Source organism: Carassius gibelio, chromosome B7 (assembly GCF_023724105.1).
Source record: "Carassius gibelio isolate Cgi1373 ecotype wild population from Czech Republic chromosome B7, carGib1.2-hapl.c, whole genome shotgun sequence".
Classification (NCBI taxonomy): domain Eukaryota; kingdom Metazoa; phylum Chordata; class Actinopteri; order Cypriniformes; family Cyprinidae; genus Carassius; species Carassius gibelio.
In genome coordinates this window covers 1990389-2012264 of record NC_068402.1, presented here as the reverse complement: position 1 = coordinate 2012264, position 21876 = coordinate 1990389, and the positions used below count along the sequence as shown (strand labels likewise).

Genomic DNA, 21876 nt, shown 5'->3' with positions numbered 1-21876 from the left:
CCCTCTAGAAGCTTGCGTTCTGCATGTGAATGTCGCTTGATTGTTCATCCAAAAGAAGCACAAAGTCACTTTTACAGACTTTTAAATTAAATGTTCCCTTCTGGTGGAATGACTTGCCCAACTCAATCCGAGCAGCTGAGTCCTTAGCCATCTTCAAGAATCGGCTTAAAACACATCTTTTCCATTTTTATTTGACCCTCTAACTTTAACACTCTCTATTCTACACTATTCTAATCTATTCTATTATTTAAAAAAAAAAAAAAAAAAAAAAAAACTACCTTTCTAATCTTTTTGTATTCTATTTTCTTTACATTGTTTTATACAATTATATAAAAAAAATTAACACTAGCTTGCTCTATTCTTTTTCTATCTGTTTTCTTTTTATTTATTATATTGTTTAAAAGACATTGCTAAGTGTACTGCGTTTAAGCTAAATGAGACCTGTTATAGCACTTATATATCATTGCTCCATTGTCCAAATTTGTAAGTCGCTTTGGATAAAAAAAGATTTTTGCCTGATACCTTGAAAGATTTATTTGTAAACAAATACCAAACTGAAATAAATAATGCGTAATATATATATATGTATATAAACATATTTTCCATCATTATTTTATCATTTACCATGAATTGACTGTTATAATAACATGTGATGATGTTATGAATGCCTTTTCTTTAAAGATTCATTAATGTTTGGAGAAGTTATCTCTTGGATCAGAGTCTAGCGTTTCATTGGCTCTAAGTCCTCACATGCCGTCTCTTGTGTGTTTTCTTGTGTTTTCTGCTGCTGGAAGATCTTCCCGTCAGGTTCAACGCTCCAGTTTATGCTGGATTTTCCTTGATCTGAGAGGATCTCCTTCATCTAAAGACCAGATTACATCAGTCATGAGTGAACGAGATCAATCTACCACCGTTTAGATGGCAGTAAACTAAAACTATAAAAAATAAATAATAATAATAATAAATAAAAAAAATGTTAATTAAATAAAATAAAATAATATATTTTTAATGAATTCAATTCATAAAATTTTTGTTCTGTTTTTCAACACAACCAAAATATAAACATTCTTAGATCAACAAATATTCAAATGACAGAAGATAAGAAGCAAATATACCTAAATGGTTTTTTGTTTGTTTTTTGCTTAAAACGAAATATATATTTCTGTGAAAAGTTAGGTTTGATTCGAAGGAAAGCTAGCTGATTTTCTGAGCCCATTGGCAGATATAGTTTTATACAAAAAAATATATATTTTCATATTTTAACTAATTTTCCTTCTGAGGTAAATATAGCTCAATTTAAGGATGTATAGAAACATGCAAGTGACACAAAACGCACAAAAATTTTTTTATTATAGTAGGAATATTTAAATATAGTTTAATAGCATGCAGAATCATCTGACCTTCTTCTCTATGGCCTCCATCACTGTGGATTCATCCAGTTGTCCGTCTGATGTGATTGTGAATCTCACACGCTGTATTTTCCTGTTTTCGCGGCAGTAGAAAGGCAGTGAAGTCGAGCAGGGGTCATCAGCCATCAGTCCTACAGTACTGGCTTTCACACAATTCTCATTTCCATTCAAGTTATCAGGCTGCCCAGACACCCAATTCACAGAAGACAACGATACACTGCTCTCGTCTGACCACTGCCATGAGATCAATGGGTCCAATGGGGTCCTGTGCAGGCCAATCCAAGCATAGTAGAAGCCCGTGCTAGAAAGTGTGTTTGTGAGGAACGTGTTCTCTGTGTTGTCTGAAATGGTGGCCAGGTCTACGTAGTTTGTTCTGCAGTAAATTTGAGCATCATACCAGCTCAAGACCGTTCCAATGAATTTAAACTTGTTCTGAAGTGTGTCCTGTGAGTCTGTAAGGAGTAGATTGGACAGAGAAAAAATCTTTAAAATGTGAAGTGACATACAAAATTAACTATAAGTTTATAGCTTTGTTTATATACAAAATATGGACAAACTCATCCTCAAACAATGTCTTGGAAAGATGATTTTAGAAAGGCAGAGCTTTTGTTCACTTTTTGAATGCAACAAACATTTGTCCTGCTGCTATCTGCACATTTCATAGTTTCAGGATTGACAGCGTTATTTAAATGATGGACTGAATCCAAAACTGTGATGATTGACACTGATGAACATAGCATGAGAAAATAAATAAATAAATAAAATGTTCTGTGATTTAAGTCTGGAGTTTAAATGCAAAGCAGTAGATCTGTGTGTGTGTTACTGTGTATTGGATAATTACGTTATTTATATAATAATAGTAATTCAATAATACAGTTTTAATTGTATCAGATCAGTATGGAGCAATGAAAAGTGATGTTTATGTTGTTTATATATATATATATATATATATATATATATATATATTTTTTTTTTTTTCTGATAGCACACAACACATTTGTTAGTGCAGTTTCATGCAGTGTCTTTTATAAAACTGTTTTAAAGGTCCCATGACGTGGATTATGTTCTTTTTTTTTATGCATTTTAAATGTTTCCTGAGGTGTACCTATATTATTAGTATGATTTTTACATTTAAAATTTAAAAATAAAAGCCATTTTTATATCCTGATTTTATCCCTCTGGCTTGAATGCTCTGTTTGAAGGGGCGTGTCTGCTGTGAGACTCTGTTGTGATTGGCTGACATCTTTGCATTCGAAAAGCTTATTACATCTGTAACTCCTCTCAAATACTTTAAATACTCAAAATACAGCTGTTGAGATTGACAAATCATGGAAGTGTTGATTATAGCCTTATTTTTTCGATCTTTTCCCATCACATGAAAGGCTGCAGTGATAAGCATTGAGTAAACAGAGTCTGTTTATCATGTGAATGCAGTGATCTCGTCATTGCAACACGTTTACTCAAACAAGATGCTTTCACCACAATTAACAGCAAACACCATAACGACATGAATACTGTTAGAGCTCCGTTGTGCAGCATAACAGCATCATTGATTATAACGGCAGTTTGGGCAAGTGTGCAGATATACTCGCAATGTGTGATTAACAGCTCTGAACAATTTAAAGGGAGCTCCTTTAATCGCTCTCTGTCTAAATCACAATTTAAATAACAGATTTGTTTCATGCTATACTACTAAGAGAAACAATGTGAAGTTAATTGACACTGGCTTGATTCATTGATGCATAAACAGTATCGTGTGAACTTGAAAAATTAGCTACACATCAGAAATCTGGGGGGACCATAGACAGGCTAGGGAAACTCATTGAAATGTTAAAAAAACCCATAAAGTGAAATATTCATGTCATGGGACCATGCTTATTTGTCGCCTATGGTATTTGATCTTGCTATAAGGATTTTTTTTTTTCTTTTCTTTTCTTTTCTGGAAAACATGATTTAAGAATGTAAAAGGTCAGGTTTAACTGCAAAAATTGATTAACTTCCTCAGTATTTGGGTCATTCTACAGAAACGTCCATTTTTCTGTCCCTAGCCTTTACAGGAATATTACAGTTGAAAATCACATTAGGGTTACAATATTTTTAATATAATTTAAAATAAAACAATGTGTTATTTGAACAATTAGACATTATTGCACGATAAATGTGGCAATATTTGTTTTTAATTAATTATAAAGAATTCCAAGAACCACAAAACTGCTTGTCCCCACAGCCATGTAGAGAGAGAAAGTGTTTTATTTTACAGTCAAAATTAGGGTTTTCTACCATTTAAAATACTTTAATGTATTCATAACTATCAAATATATGACATAAATGACATAATTAAAAAGGCTCAATAAATATTATAAAATATATAGTAAAAACAGTGGTCCCCAGGATTTGTGTCACTGGTGTTCCAGTTTGAAAAAAACTGTAATTTTGAAATAAACATCACACTGATGACATCACTTCCTATTTTCATATTTTCATAGATCTATGAAAAAGCCCATAGTAAGCACACTGTTTCTTTTCAATTATCAGAAACAAACATTTAATTCACAATTTCATATTAAGCTTTTAGTATATATATATATATATATATATATATATATATATATATATATATATATATATATATATATATATATATATATATATATGCTTTTATTAAAAAATATATTATATATATATATATATATATATATATATATATTGATAAAGAAGGTAACGCCAGTGACAAAACATGGTTAATGTGGTCTTGAAATAATTGCACTAAAGAGCTAAATAGAAACAGAATTAAGCTGTCCTTCATATGTATTCGTAAAGTCAAAAGGTAATCTAATAATGTGGTCTAATTTTAAATGCTAGAAAAATAAATACATTTTAAGACATTTTGTCTTACCAAAAGTGGACATTTCTGTAGAATTAACCATTTTGTCTTGTTTTCCAGCACAAATGTCTAATCATCCTGGCAACATTATATGAGATCAAAAATAATTTAAGATAGGAGCTTAATCAATGTCTTCATCGAATTTAAGTGGGAATCAAGACAACATACTAAGTACATTTTTTTTCCTTTCGTTTTTGTAGTGTGTATAAGAGTATGAATTTTATAAATTGTATGCTATGAGTACTGTATAAGTTCTTACCAGTTTGGCAAAAGAAGTAGTCTTTTTCAGTGCAGCCTCTGTCGCCCCATCGTCCATTGGCTTGTACAGACACACAGGCCTCGCTTGTTTTGGGCAAGTCCGGGTCCCAGGATTCCCACATTGTATAGCTGGCCGGTGTGTTTTGATATGACCAACCCCAAGAGACTCTGTAGAAACCGACCCAGGCCAGAGACTGAAAGTTCACAGCGTTTGCTGCCTCCTTTAGTTTGGCTCTGTCTTCATCGCTCTGAACCGTTGCCAGATCTGTGTATTTCTCTCTGCAGTAGGATTGAGCTTCTGTCCAGGTCTTTGGCTCTTGGATCAGGACGATTTGATACAGATCACATGAAGCCTTGGACAGGATTCCTGCTGCAGGAAAATCAACAGTGTTAAACAGCTCTAATCCTCTGATCTAACATCAGTTTCTTTCACTGACACTCACCGAGAAAAACAACCAGTTGAATCTTGTTCTGTATCATCTTGTCTTCACAGGTTTGTTCACTGAAAGAAAGAAATGAAAATAATATGACATGTTGGTTAGGTTTCTGATATTGCAAAGGAAATAGTTTTCTTTATAATCAAGGGGATTTATTGGAGATGAGCAAGCAGACATGACTGCAAAACATGTTCTTACAGAGAGAATCAGTGAATGCAAATACACCCTTTGACCTAAAACCCTTAAACAAGCTGTAAATAATGATGACAATATGTTTTTTTTTTCTTAGTTTAACTTATTAAATTAACCAATTTAAACTCCGTTTTTGTACATTATATGAGATTTGACTTTTTCTTTTATATAAATTAAGTTGATCTTACATGTACATCCAATTTGATTATTCTTATTTAGGTATAATAAGCTTTAAAGTTGACGTAGGTGATAATTGTCATTGATTTATTTAATTTTTTTCAGCCATAGAAATCCAACAAACCCAAATTTACCTGCTCTGGAGCGACTGAAGTGTGATCTTCTAAGCAGTAAATCAAGTGTCTTCTCTCAACAGACTTGTCTTTCACTCTCTACTCATCTCTTTATTCATTATGTTATGCAAAATCTTTTGTCAATACTGTACATAAGAAGCTAAGACTGATTTACATTCTGATTTTGCTGCAATATGAAGCTCATACAAACAGCATCAGAGCATAATGACATAGCACATGCTTTTTCACAATGATAACACTTTTGTCACATATTTATTGTACTGGTTTCCTTAACCTTCCTTAAGCGTAAAGGAGCAACCGTATCTAAAATGCTAGAAAAGAGAAGAGTCTATAGTTTCAGTTACATCATCAAGCTGTTTTGGATATGCTAAGGATACATCAGGAAGATAACTTACAAAGCAGTCTTTTGTGGTAGAAGTGATGGTTCTACCATACTTGTAACAAGAAGTAGAGTTAACAGTTTAAGTTCACACGACGATTACATGAGACTACGATATGAGATATCATCGCTTGACTGCACAAGTCTAATCTACTGTAACCCCAATAGAGTTCAAAATGTCTATGAATGCTGATCCAAATGCATCTGTTTCATTATCTGCATTGCTATTAATAATCAAATCAATATGCTGAAAAACTTGTGTCTTTAAATTGTTCCAAAGAAATAAATAGAAATGTGTGTAGATATTCTGTCTGTCCAAATGAATGCTGATGATGTGACTGCTTGTGCGTTTTGTTTATTTCACGTGATTTTCAAGTACATTTTGTAGCGTTTGGCAGCTGTTTTATTACCAAAGTTTGCAATAAAGTAGTCAACATTAATGTTCTGGTAGCTAGCTGACAATTAAAGCGTGACTGGTTCAATGGAAGGATTTTCACAGAATGTCTTCAACCTTCAATGCATTTTAATATTTACATTTACATTTAGTTATTTTGTAGATGCTTTTATCCAAAGCAACTTACAACTGGGGAATACATAAAGTGATTCTCCTTAAAGAGGCAAACAGACACAGGAAGTGTTCGTGGTACCTAAAGTTTCAGGCATTGTTCAAATAAGTACAAGCTAGAAAGGGAAGGAATAAATAAAGAGAAAGTCATTGTTTTTTTTTAATAAAAAAAAAAAAAAAAAAAAAATATATATATATATATATATATATATATATATATATATATATATATATATATATATTTTTTTTTTTTTTTTTTTTTTTTTTTTTTTATGCAAGTCTCTCAGTTCCAGTGTTGGTCTTTCTGGAGGCGTTGGAGGAAAAGCAGGTGAAAATACATAAGAGATGTGAAAATACTCCTAGACCAGCAGTTATTAATCCTGCTCATGGGGACCCTGCACTGCAATTTAAGAGCTATACAAGCAAAATGATATAGTGCACATAGATTACTACTGTTTTATTTAATGTTTTGATTCTGTAAATATAATTTATCAATAGCTTCATGAGGATGAGTCAATACTGACAGGATTTTTTTTTCTGCTCAACTCTCCACTTCATTTGCTTAGTTTTAAAACAGACAGTGACAAATGAGCTCTGGGTTGATGTAATGCTGTTTTGGAGATCAAATTATGTTTTATTAGCCCATGTAGTTTTTACTGCTGTAACTAAGGCAAATACACTCATGTTTGCATATGTATGAATTTGTTAAGCTAATGATGCAGACTGTGTCAGTTCCCTGAACTAAAAAAAAAAAAAAAACCTCCAAACAAATTTAAGAGTATCAATTTAAATAATGTTAAAAAAAAAAAAAAACAGATGTAATAATACGGATAAACAAATTATACAGCTTGGCTTATTGAATATCAGGTCCCTTTCTACAAAAGCACTTTTTGTAAATTATATGATCACTGATTATAACCTAGATCGGTAAAGGGGGAGGTGTTGCTACAATTTATAATTAATGTAGCTGTTGCCACAACCAAACAAAATAGATTTTTTTAACCCACGCTAAAGAATAATAATGTGCATTTGATCAGCTATAGCTGCAGTACAAGATTATGAGATGCATTATTTGAATGCTTGGCCAAAGACATGTCTTTAATCTTGAATAAAAAAGAGAGGGTGTGTATGAACCCTGAATGTTATCAGGAAGGCTATTTCAGAGTTTGGGAGCCAAATGTAAAAAAGCTCTACCTCTTTTAGTGGACTTTGCTATCTTACTGTAAGTACAACCAAAAGTTCAGAGTTTTGTGACCTTAGTCACCTTAATTTACATAAAAATAAACAATATATAAAAATAAACAATAAACAAAACTCTTTTCTGAGCCGTGTCACCTTCACAGCTTTATGATATTGTTCTTAGTATGAGGCCTTCATTCTGTCACTCTGATGTTCTGCCTTCTCAGATTTTTAAAGATGCTTTTCCAGCTTTAAATTAAGTTGTCACTGCTATTATCAATAGCTCCTTTACAGATCGAATTGTACTAGCTTCTTTTAAACACGCTGTAGACCACTGTCAAAAAACCAAACCTATTCTTGATCAGCATGACCTAAATAACTATAGACCCATTTCTAAATTATCTTTCATCTCAAAAAGTTGTTTGTTCTCAGATCTCATCTTACTTAACCTGCTAACCTGCACTTTCGCATTTTGGGACTCACAGCTGAAAATTACCTTCCTTGAAATTGCAACAATTCCTGACTTCAGTGTGCTGCACACACAATTTTTGGTGTCTTTGGAAAGAAGACCCTTTGGGCTTTACTATCAATCATCCAGAGACACTGAAGTGCCTTGAAGAAATTGTACAACGCTGAATTATTATTTATTATTATTATTATTATTATTATTATTATCATGATTTAATTTCTTTATGAACAGTAAGGCCGGATTTAGTAAATAAACGCTCTAGCCTGCAGTCTTAAGTTTTAAGCAAACACAAATCAGAAGTAAACCACGGAGCAGAGATTGTAAAAAGAAACAGTCAGAGTTTTGACAGGTGCAAAAACATCCATGATCTCCATTAGTCCATTAGCATCTGCAGTGGAGGATTCAGAAATTTCTTGTCACTGTCACTTCTTGTCTTGTCACTTGTCACTGTTTAGACAGAGAATAATTTCAGACATCCTTTTTTGTAATCTAAGTAAAACATTGAGAAAGAAGAGACACAGGCATTTTGACATTAGGTATTGAATGTATATAGATCTGAGTGTCATCACCATAAAAGTGAAAGTTAAGACCAAGTGTTCTTAAACGTTGGCCAAATGTACATATAAGGAACAGCTGGAGGACCAATTTGCAACTTATTAGGTCAATTGGCAACATGATTGGGCATTAAAAGAGCCTCTCATAGTGGCAGTGTCTCTCAGAAGTCAAGATGGACAGAGGATCACCAATTCCCCCAATGCTGCGGTAAAAAAATAATGTGGCAAAATCAGAAAGGAGTTTCTGAGAGAAAAATTGCAAAGAGTTTGACGTTATCATCGTCTACAATGCATTTTCTCTGAGCCAAGGCTTATTTAAAATGGACTGTGGCAAAGTGGAAAACTGTTCTGTGGTCAGACAAATCAAAATTTGAAGTTATTTTTGGAAAACTGGGATGCCATGTCATATGGACTAAGATTCCTGCTCAAGGGTTCTTGCTTTTACTTTTATCAAAAGCAACTTGTATTGCATCTAACATATACATTATTTTAGACATGCTCATTCATTGCCTGAGATCGAATGCATATTCTGGCATGCTTTGCTCTACTTATTAATCCTTAATATGTAACTGCAGTAATGCATATTTTGATTCTAAACTTTACATTTTACTTTTATTTATTTAAACTGAGAAAAAAAAATAAACAGGAAACTAAATTATGCATTTAGACAATTAAAGGACATTGAAAGAAATGTTTCCTGCTTACATACCATCTAAAATGGTTTCAACTATACATTGTTTAAGGCTGTTCTGTTTGTAAGGATATTATTATATACACAGATGTCCCTCATAAATGCTATAACCAGTTTTATGTATAACCCAAGCTTCCCTGAGGATGAAATACTGCACCAACCCTGACAATAAGACCATTGAAATGTCTGTCTGTCCTGTTTGGTTCAGATGATCTGGTTATGATATCTGTAAAGATAATTTTGCAATAGCTTCATGATGCTTCTTCGTCCAGTTTGCATGAGGATGAGTAAATGCTGACAGGATTTTTTTCTGCTGAACACTCCTCATCATTTGTTTAGTTTAAAACAGACAGTGACAAATGAGCTCTGGGTTGATGTAAAGCTGTTTAGGAGATCAGATGATGTTTTATTAACCCATGTAGTTTTTACTGCATTAACAAATGCAAACACAAACATGTTTCCATATTCATGAATTTGTTAAGCTAATGATGCATGTCAAATTTAAGAAATTAATTATTTGCATGGGAGAAGCGGCCCAAGGCATAAGCAACTAATTGGCCAACAGAGGGCCCCCAAGAGTACGCATTAAATATCAGCTTGTTTTTGTTTTTTCTTGGGGGGGGGGGGGGGGTTATATTGTGTCAAAAACCCAGTATTTAATAATTATAATATATATATATATATATATATATATATATATATATATATATATATATATATATATATATATATATGTCATGTAATTATTTCCATAGTGACAAGTCATGTAGAAATCAGATCAGAGATATTTACTCTAGGTTATCCAGAATACGTTCTGAACAAATTTTTTTCACAAGTTTACGGAGTTCTGTGCACTCAAAGATCTTCCCTTTTTTTTAAAAAAACTTTTTTTTTTTTTTTTCATCCATGTATACTGTTTCAGGAATGACAAACGTGAGGGTAAAAAAAAGCGAATGAATCAGCTAAATGGTAACAAACCTACAGTACTGTAGCTCCAAGCCTGCTGGCTGAATAAATGTAGCAGCTTCTACCAGTTAAAGACAAATTACTTAATACATTATTATTTAATTTTTATACCATTATTATTTAACTTATTTATTCATACTTGAGTACAGCAAAAATGTAAATAAATAAATAACTGTATAATAATAATTTTATAATTAATCCAAAAGTAAGACCAGGCAAAAGCTAGGGAGTGGAAATGGCAACTGAGCTTATTAGTGATCATGAGCTTCCATCTACTGGTTATAATGGTCATTTCATGTCATTTTAGTCTTAAAAGTTTTGTATTTGTGAAAGTGAAAGTGAAAGTGAAAGTGAAAGTGAAAGTGACGTGACATTCCAATCCAATCCAATCCAATCCACCTTTATTTATAAAGCACCTTAAAAACAACAGTGTTGACCAAAGTGCTGAATACAGTCTATAAATAAACAATAACATACAACAGAAGCACAACAAAAATAATAAAACAACAGATAAACATTAAAATAAATGCAACAGTAATACAAAACTAGAAGTCAACCCTCAAACTGAGGTAAAAGCCAAAGAAAATAAATGAGTCTTAAGATGGGATTTAAAAACAGGAAGAGACTCAATCAATCTGATGTGCAAAGGCAGCTCATTCCAGAGTCCCGGAGCTGCCACGGCAAACGCACGGTCACCTCTGGATTTTCGTTTGGTCTTGGAGACGACCAGCAGGGCCTGGCCAGCCGACCGGAGCGAACGAAGGGAGGTGTAAGGCACGAGCAGATCTGACAGGTACTGGGGGGCCAGGCCATGCAGACATTTAAAAACAAATAAAATAATTTTAAAATCATTGCGAAAGTGCACAGGGAGACAGGGGAGGGATTGGAGGATGGGTGAGATATGGTCAAATTTTCGAGTTCCAGTTAAAAGACGAGCAGCTGCATTTTGGACTAGTTGTAATCGTGACATGAGTGATTTGCTAATACCAGTGTAAAGTGCATCACAATAATCTAAACGATAAAAGCATGGATTAAAAAATTTCAAAATCATGTTGAGATAAAACCGGTTTTACTTTGACTATTTGCCTCAGCTGGAAAAAGCTGGTCTTCACCACTGCACTAATCTGGGCATCAAGTTTTAACCAACCATCCAACTTGACTCCCAGGTTTGTAACCACAGGGATAATGTCTCGGGTTAGACTACCCAAGTCAACAGGAACCACAGCAGCTGAGTCACTAGGAGCAAATAACACAAACTCAGTTTTGCTCTCATTTAATACAAAAAATTCATAGCCATCCATGCTTTCACTTTATTCAGACACTCTAAAAGGGTTTTTGACTGACTTAGTGGCACATATATTTGGCAGTCGTCAGCATAAAAATGGAACGAAACATTGTGACTTCTAAGAATTGACCCAAGAGGCAGCAGGTACATTGAAAAAAGTAGCGGCCCAAGGACAGACCCTTGAGGAACACCACACTACAGAGGAGCCACAGAGGACACAGCATCACTGACCTGAACTGAAAAACTTCTGCCTTCCAAATAGGACATATTCCAGGCTAAGGCCAACCCCTTAATGCCCACACAGTTCTCCAGTCGCGACAATAAAATTTGGTGGTCGACTTTATCAAACGCAGCCGTAAGGTCCAATAGCAGCAGAGCAACAGTATCACCAGAGTTTGAAGCCAGAAGAATGTCATTGAAAACCCTCAGCAGAGCTGTCTCAGTGCTATGGGCTGACATAAACCCAGACTGGAAAATTTCAGTTATACAATTTTCATTCAAAAATGTGCTCAGCTGCAGATAAACAACTTTCTCCATAATTTTGGAAAACAGAGGGAGCTTAGAAATAGGCCGATAGTTGGAGAGCTCAAGTCTGTCTAGACCAGGTTTCTTTAACAAGGGTTGAAAAACTGCATGTTTAAAACTCATAGGTATGACTCCAGTAAGGCAAGGCAAGGCAAGGCAAGTTTATTTATATAGCACATTTCGTACACAATGGTAATTCAAAGTGCTTTACATAAAAGAAAGTAAAATAATAATGAAGAAAAATAATAACAAAAATAAAACAAGTAATTTTAAAACTTTTAAAATTATTACAAAAATTACTTATTTAAAATGAATTTAAAACAGTTAGAAAATGATTTTACATAAAATAAAATAAAAAAACAGTGAAAATATAGTGCAATCAGTTCAGACATTGCACAGTGCTCATTCAATAAATGCACAGCTAAACAGATGAGTTTTAAGTCTAGATTTAAATGTGACTAGTGTTTTAGCACATCTGATCTCTTCTGGAAGCTTGTTTAACTGAAGAAAGTTCTGGCACATCCAACTATTAATTTCATCAATGCATTGGCAGAGGGAGTCAATTGGGCTGTAGTCATTTGGAGATAAGGCTAGGTAAATCTGGGTATTGTTAAACTGACATTAACAATATCAAGTATGCAGGGAAGAAAAACCTGTAGGAAAAACCTCTTTAAAAAGACGAGGGGGAATCACATCATTGGGGGAGCCAGTGAACTTCATTTGACCAATAACCTTTTCTAAAAGAGGCAAACTAACAGGCTCAAACTGGTTCAAAACAGCAGAACAGGTTACAGAAATGCCAGGGTCATACAAAGGTGGACCAATAAGGGCCCTAATGCTCTCCACCTTGTGGATAAAAAAGTGAAGAAACTCCTCACACACTTTTGATGGGTTCTCAAAGCACTGGAGTTGTGGGACATTAAAAAAAAGTTTTGATGGTATTAAAAAGATCTCGAGGATTGTGACCATTAGAAGAAATAATGTTAGAAACATGCTTGTTCTTTCCAGCTTTTATAATTTTTTGATAAGAACACCAACTCTCTCGAAGTATCTGAAATGACACTTGGAGTTTATACCTCTTCCATTTTCTTTCCGCCCTTCTGCACTCGCGTCTGGCAGCGCGGGTGACATCGTTCAGCCAAGGGTCAGATCTCGGTTTAGACACCTTGGTTTTTACAGGGGCAACCATGTCTAATGCTGCTAGGCAAGCAGCATTGAAACCAGCGCACAGATCTTCAACAGTTGTATTAGGACAAAGAGAGACACAATTTAGATTAAAAACAGAGGAAAACTGAGCAGCAGTGGAAGGGTTAACTATTTGACCACAGCGCACAAGGGCATATGGTTTAACTATGACACAGGAGAGGGAAATTTCAAATACAACAGGCATATGATCAGAAAAGAAAGCATCACAGACTTCAAGATTAGAAACAGTTAAGCCATGAGTTAAATCCAAGTAAAGAGTGTGCCCACGTTCCTGTGTGGGGCCAGATACACAATGTACAAGATTAAAACAGTCAATGACATTTAAAAAGGCTCTTGCCATTGGCTTTTCAGGACAGCACATGTGAAGTCCCCTACAATAAGGAGACAGTCATACATTGGCACAAACTCAGCCAAAAATTGAGAAAAGTCAGTGATGAAATCCTTGTTGTATTTGGGTGGCCAACAGTATAAACGAGTGCGCACAGCACTGGAGATGCACCGCTCAGTTCAAACAAATCCACCTCAAAGGTGGCAAAGGATACAGAGAGTGCGAGCTGTTTACACTTAAAATTTATTTTATAGACTGTTGCCAGTCCTCCTCCACGACCTGACGTTCTCGGGGAGTTAAAGTAGAAAGAATCAAACGGTAAACGTTCACAAAAAGCACTCGACTCACCCACTGGAATCCACGTTTCCGTTACACAGAGAAAATCCAGATCGCGTGACTCAAAGAAGTCCTTCAAGATGAAAGTTTTGTTTGCTAGCGATGTAGCATTCACCAGGGCAAACCTAGCTGGATCCAGGGCTTTTGCAGCCAGTGTAGTCTGAGCAAGCAGCCGGAGATTCTGCTGATTCACCCCACGCCAGTGGAGGCGAGGAGCCTGAACACAGCGAACAGGGAGCCCCACGTCCAAGCCAGCCACTGGAACCAAATAGGAGCCAAACGGATCCGCAGAATGCCACAGCACGAGGCGACGAAAATCCGAACGGATTCCAAGTCATAGAGGAAGACGCCAGCCTAGTCCTTAATTTCACCAGCCAACCACCGCCTTTTCCCCCGCGTCTACGGCGCACTCTGCACAAAAGTAGAGCTGACACATGGCGAAGGTGAGCTGGTATTCCCGTAAGAAACGGAGGACAGAAAGTTTTTTGGCCATCATGCTCAAATGGCACCAAGTTTTTAATCAAGGGTCGAAGGTCTAAAAGTATTTGGCAGTCATAGACCAGTAGAGAGTTGACATTTGCAATAATAATTGACAAAAATAACGTAAATACAAACAAAGTGTGCAGAGACAGACGGCAGGCCATAGACACAGGCACCATCTTTTGGCCTCTTTTGACTAATCTAATTCAGCCAAGTATGGTGACCCATACTCAGAATTCTGGCTCTGCATTTAACCAATCCGAAGTGCACACACACGGAGCAGTGAACACACACACACACACACACACACACACACTGTGAACACACACCCAGAGCAGTGGGCAACCATTTATGCTGCAGCACCCAGGGAGCTGTTGGGGGTTCGGTGCCTTGCTCACAGTCGTGGTATTGAAAGTGGAGAGAGAACTGTACATGCACTCCCTCAACCTACAATTCCTGCCACCCGAGACTCAAATTCACAACCCTTCGATTGCAAGTCCGACTCTCTTACCATTAGGCCACGACTTCCAATGTCCTACCAGGAGACACAATTTCTTGCCTATTTTTTTTTTGGTTAAACATGATTTTTATGACTTCATTAAGTTTTTTTTTTATAGAAAACTCTTTTTAAAAGATTTTCATTCTGTATCAATTGTGTCTTAATTTTGATCAATGTTTTATCAATCATTTACCATTTTAATAAATAAGAAGCAAATATATAGCAGATAATGTAATGTATATATATTGTGTCCAGCATCCCAAAGCTTCATAAGTGTCACCCTGGAAACAAGTGAGGAACACCTGCCCGTCCTCATCACAGGCCGATCATTTGCAGCTGCATCTCTTCAGGAGGAAGCTACATAGGCCACACAAACCCTGCCACCTTGGAGACACCTCTCCATGAGATTAGGCATTAACTCACCCATTAATTCAATTGTTATACGAAGCTGGTGCAGAATGTAGAGTAGAAGAGCAGATGCAGTGTCTAACAAACATTTCAGCCATGTGCAGTTGTGTCCTATTACTCTGTAGCACATGGTAAAACTGGTAATCTAGAGATTGTCCATGAATTAAAGTTGATTTCATTCCTATTTGAGCAAAACTGTTGAAAAATGTAGATCATTTTATTTTATTTTCAGTGTTGGTCTGTCAGGAGAAAGCTGAAGATCTGGAAGAGGAGCAGGTGAAAAAACAGATGAGACTTTGTTGGTATTAATGGAAGTCCATTAGCACTGTTCAATTGATACTTATATGACTGCCATCAATTTGTAGCAGTGAATGAAGAAGTATCATATCGATCACAAGTGCATTATGGAGTACCTCAAAGCTCAGTACTAGGACCATTACTCTTCACGCTTTACATGTTACCTTTGGGAGATATCATCAGGAAACATGGTGTTAGCTTTCACTGTTATGCTGATTATACTGTAAGGGAAACAGGTGAATTTAGCTCAAAGGGGATAATTTAAGATTTTAAAGGGAATTTGAACAGAATCACTGTTTCATGGCTGATCACCGAGACGCCCTGCGATTCACTGAACGAGCCATTTAACATAAAATCTGTGCTGGATATTAATAGCTAAAGTATAGTGAAAACACTATCAATTAGCACAGTAACAAGATCGGCAGTTTATGACATTAACTTGTAAGCACAAAACACAAGATACCTTCTCTTTTCAAAATGAATAAGGCTTTATTAGATAAATCTAAGACATATAAACTAATCTAACACATAAACGCACGGACTCATACATTCACACAAGTTGCAGAAACATCGAAAGTTAGGGAAGGATGAGTTTAAGAGAATGAAAATGTGAAATCCCAAGTTTACAGCAATACGTTAAATTGCATAGACATGAATAACCATCAATCACTTAATTAGCCCTCACATTGAGTTCCTCAATGAGGTTAGAATTATATTATATAAACCAGTACAAATTTCTGTAGGTACATTGCCTTTGTTAAGTTGTCATTGAAAGGGAGTTTCCCGAGGTTGCTGATTTGCTGGAAGTTCAGTAGTCGTTGAAGTGACGTATTGGGAAGCCCGTGGTTGGGCGTTGGCTGCAGAGTTGTGTGGCTGGTTGAAGTTGAATGGGCAGTCGAGGTCAGACACAGCGTTACAAAACTTAACTCAGAACACGAAACTCTCAAACGGAAAAGAAAAGAAGTAAAGTTTGACGAGACTAGGTGGTGTTTCTTCTCATCGTGGCTAAGTAGCAGCAGGCGTGCAGGCTGAAGCACGCTGGAACCGCACTCAAAGAACAGTGATGACTAACAGCATGGCTAAAAGCTAAAGCTAAGAAGCAAAGCTAAAGCTAAAAGCAGGCATTCTGATGAAGTAAAAAAAAATCTAACAGTTAAATTCTCTAGTCAGAATCTGTATTGTTAAAAGCACTATAAAAATAAAGATTACTTGACTTAGCTACTAACGTTCAGGTATTCTTTTTAATAATAAACTTTTCACTTATTTTATTTGTGTATTATTCTGGATCATCAGTCATCAAAGCTTGGTAAATAGCCTTTGCAGAGATTTTATTTAAATTTCACCAAGCTGATTACTCACTAAAAACTCCCACACTGCTCCCTTGCCAGGAAACGCCCCTCATGTATATAAATATATTTAGTGTAATATATGTGTAATATATATGTTATATGTTGAAATTTTCTTACGATTGTTCAGATGACCAGATGATATGGAATATAGTGCTTGAGTCAAACTGTTTTCTTTAATGTTATGATTCTGTAAATATAATTGAGCAATAGCTTCATGATGCTTCTTTGTCCAGGTTGCATGAGGATGAGTAAATCTGCTGAACACTCCTCATCATTTGTTTAGTTTAAAACAGACAATGAAAAATGAGCTCTGGGTTGATGTAAAGCTGTTTAGGAGATCAGATGATGTTTTATTAACCCATGTAGTTTTTACTGCAGTAACAAATGCAAACACACTCATGTTTGCATATTCATGAATTTGTTATGCTAATGATGCATGTCTAATACATTTACACAAATACTGAAAATTCTAAGAAATTAGTTATTTGCATTGAGAGTCACGTTTTCATTGACAATTGTTAAGGATGAATAGTCATTTAACCTGGGATCTGCAATGTGTTTTCTAACAACTAAACCAAGCTTTATTATATTTACATAAATCACATCACTAGATTTGGCTAGAAGTCCAATGCGCTATCCATTGTGCCAAGTCCAGTGCCTGTTAGTCACGGTTGAGTTCATAGAAGAGGCACAATGATTTGAGTTTGCGCCATGCTCTGATCAGTGAGACATTTTGTATGTTTCATTCACACCAGATACCGGAGGGTGCTCTCTTGCAGAAAGTCCAATGTGGATTAGTAGAAGTAATAACTTGTGACACACCATGAAATCCCTTATATGGACAGAGGCATCCAGCTGTTACTGGATAAAAGAATATTGGAGAAAAAAAAAGCCCAAATGTTAAATCAATGACTACAATTTTTGGAAGACATAGTGCAGCACCTAAAATCGTCGACCTGCTATCTTGACACACTTCCCACATATTTTTCAAAAGGGTCCTTAATTGTTCGGAGGCAGATCTCTTAGAAGTTGTGAATGCCTCACTTCTTTATGTGACATTTCCAAACTCCCTGAAAACTGCAGTTGTTAAGCCCCTCCTTCATAAGCGATCTTGATAACACCATTTTGAGCATTTATTAACCAATATCAAATATTTATTTTATAGGCAAGATTATTAAAAGGTAGTCTTTAATCAGCTGAACAAACCTGAACAAACCATTTTAAATCTGGTTTCCGACAGCATCACAGCACAGAGACAGTGCTTATTAAGATAATAAATGATATTCGCTTAAATTATGATTCTGGTGCTTGTACTACTAGATCTCAGTGCTACATTTGACACTGTTGATCATAACATACTACTAGAGAAACTGGAAAACTGGGTCGGGCTTTCTGGGATGGTACACAAATGGTTCAGGTCACACTTAGAAGGTAGATGCTATCATGTGAGTCTAGGAGAGCATAAGTCTAAGTGGACATCCATGACATGCAGAGTCCCACAAGGCTCAATTCTTGCACCGCTCTTGTTTAGCCTGTATATGCTCACCTGTATGTTAAGTCAAATAATAAAAAATAATCAAATTGCTTAAAACAGCTATGTTGGTGATATCCAGATTTACCTAGCCTTATTGCCAAATTACTACAGCCCCATTGACTCCCTCTGACAATTAATTGATGAAATTAACAAAGTCAAAGTCACCTTTATTTATATAGCGCTTTAAAGAAAATACATTGTGTCAAAGCACTGAACAACATTCATTTGGAAAACAGTGTGTCAATAATGCAAAATGATAGTTAAAGGCAGTTCATCATTGAATTCAGTTATGTCATCTCTGTACAGTTTAAATAGTGTCTGTGCATTTATTTGCAATCAAGTCAACGATATCGCTGTAGATGAAGTGACCCCAACTAAGCAAGCCAGAGGCAGCGGCAAGGAACCGAAACTCCATCGGTGACAGAATGGAGAAAAAAACCTTGGGAGAAACCAGGCTCAGTTGGGGGGCCAGCTCTCCTCTGACCAGACGAAACCAGTAGTTCAATTCAGATTGAACAGCAAAGTCAGATTGTGCAGTTGGATGAGCTAGAACTAAAACTGAAGTCATTGCATTTGCAAACAAAGATGACGTTTTCAAGGTGAATGCATACCTTTACTCTAGGGGTCAAACAACTAAAAATCAAGTCAGGAATCTTGGTGTGATTCTGGAGACAGACCTTAGTTTCAGTAGTCATGTCAAAGCAGTAACTAAATCAGCATACTATCATTTAAAAAAACATTGCAATAATTAGATGTTTTGTTTCCATTCAAGACTTGGAGAAACTGGTTCATGCCTTTATCACCAGCAGGGTGGACTATTGTAATGGGCTCCTCACTGGCCTTCCCAAAAAGACCATTAGACAGCTGCAACTCATCCAGAACGCTGCTGCCAGGATTCTGACTAGAACCAGAATGATAATGATGATAATAACTGCTTTGGGTGTGAGTGATCTAATGATTATGAGCCCAAACTTTAAAAATAGTCAACGTGTCCTCACCTTTAATCAAAAGTAGACATGCATCTGCCATTAAAGCAAGTAACAGTGAGTAAAGCAATGGTATTGTGTGTGAATGGAGTAGTAGCAATACACGCGGGATTAGTTGTAACCACGTTGGTTGTGCTAACGGGCTATAAGCTAATAGCAGTCTCAGAAAATCTAAATAAAACTATACGCTCTGATTGATTTTGTTGTAGAATACAACAGAGGATACATTCACACGTTACAGAAACGAATATGATGGTGTATAAAATAGATTTTAAGTAAAAAAATTATTATATATATATATATATATATATATATATATATATATATATATATATATATATATATATATATGAAAAAAGATTTAACATGACAGAGCTCAAATTCGAGGCACACGGCAGCAACATGGTGTGTGCCGAAGCCCAGATGTGGTCTTTACTGGGTTACTGTGTTGTTGCATTATTTCAGCTTTATACGGTGTCGTTAGTCAGCCTGTTGGGTTTATTTCGCAATAATGACTGCATATTATCCCGCTTATTACATGGCTTCTTACTAAAAAACAATAAAAGACAAATAATTTCACACAAAATATTGATCCAAAATGATTTTATTGATTATGAAATGATTATATTGCTTCTGCTAAATAAAATAGTATGGTTGGAACGTTCCATAGCAACGTAACTTACTTAGCAACACAGCAAAGTCAGCATTAAATATAAATCACAACTGATAATTTTACGTTATAACAAGCCTAAAGTTTGAAGTTAACAGGCTGCAGGTAGATAAACTAGTCACGAAGGCGTCAGGTTTTACTCATTTTACTAGAAAATTCTTACTAAACAAACAAGCCAGAAGGTGATATTTCAGCCAGTTTCAGTTATATTAAATGTTTTTATACAAAACGATTTAAACAATCAAGACCCTGTGTTTGCTAAATTTAACATACCTTTTGGTGCTCTTCACACCTTGTTCCACAATCTTCTTATTGGCCCTGAATTGTCCTTTTTTAGGGTGGTTTGGTGACGTGTTGGGTAAATGGTCTTCTTCTTGTCATACTCCCCCAATGCCTACAACAGGGTGATGATCTTGATACACTCTTCTCTAGTCAAGGCCAAATGGTGGTCTCTGAGGCTGACCAAAAACTGTGCCAAGTCCTGAACTGCTCCATACCCCTCAATATTATCAGGTCCAACCAAATCCTAAAATGAAAGATAATTCATGAACATTTGATAGCTGCAATAAATACAAATATTGCACAAATATGGCACAGCCAACATAACCCAGATTATATTTACACACATGTAAATGTACATTAAAAATGAAACTCGGCCCTTACATCATGAGAAGTGTTCTCTTATGATGTTGGAAGATCAGTTTCTGAGGATAATTGGTCCACTGGAACTACATGAAAAAAGGTAAATATTTAGTTTAAATTTGTATTTATGTCTTTCAATATGACAAATATACATTAGAGTACCAAAAACTCTATGAATAACTTGGTAAAACTCACAGCTTTGCACTCCAGGAAGTGTTTTAAAATGGAGCACTTTGAGGGAAGAGATACCTTTGTATGGATGCTAGTTGTTTATCACAGCTCTACATTTAATACTATCATCCCTACAAAACTTATAGCCAAACCGAAAGATCTGGGTCTTAACAGTCACTGTTAACAGTATGTAACTGGGTCCTGGACTTCCTGACCGGGAGACCCCAGGTGGTGAGAATTGGCAATCACACATCCTCCTCACTTACACTCAGCACTGGTGCCCCACAGGGTTGTGTACTCAGTCCTCTCTTGTACTCCCTGTTCACATATGACTGCTATGCTAAGCATAGCTCCAACATCATCCTCAAATTTACTGACAATACAACTATCCTAGGACTTATCACTAATGCCGATGAGACATCTTACAGAAATGATGTTAATGGACTCACAACACTGACTTAATAAATCAGCCTATACAAGAGGATAAAAACTGCACGTTGAGCACAGAAGTTAATCGAGAACCAGGTTAAAGTGGCTGAACGTCAAGCAAAACTTCGTAGTATATCGCTGCAACAACTACTTATGCTTTCTTAGACACATTAGAAACCACTCCCACCTCAAATTCATTACTGGCCAATCTCCTCCCACATTAACTAATAAACATTGTCAGTTTTTGATAGCATTAAGAATTGCAAACATTTTTAGTATGACAGTTTGACGCATTATCTTGTAGAATAATTTGCAAACATCGCCATAGAATAGATCTGAACATTGGATAAAGCCATGCTCTTAAATCTTGTTTGTTTGTTAGTTTTTTTGTCATATAAGAGTTAAAGGTTTTTAAAGGCCGTAGCTGTGGTTTGTGG

General features: G+C 35.7%; 1 protein-coding gene across 1 annotated transcript; it reads right to left on the bottom strand.

Moving 5' to 3' along the window:
- Window positions 1–713: 713 nt before the first annotated feature.
- LOC127962256 (C-type mannose receptor 2-like) lies at window positions 714–20669 on the bottom strand. Its single transcript, XM_052561805.1, has 5 exons — window positions 20471–20669; window positions 4995–5053; window positions 4553–4921; window positions 1401–1861; window positions 714–862 (listed from the first exon to the last, which is right to left on the bottom strand). The coding sequence occupies exons 2-5, from the start codon at window positions 5029–5031 to the stop codon at window positions 722–724; spliced, it is 1008 nt and encodes a 335-aa protein (XP_052417765.1). The 5' UTR covers window positions 5032–5053; window positions 20471–20669; the 3' UTR covers window positions 714–721.
- Window positions 20670–21876: the final 1207 nt, after the last annotated feature.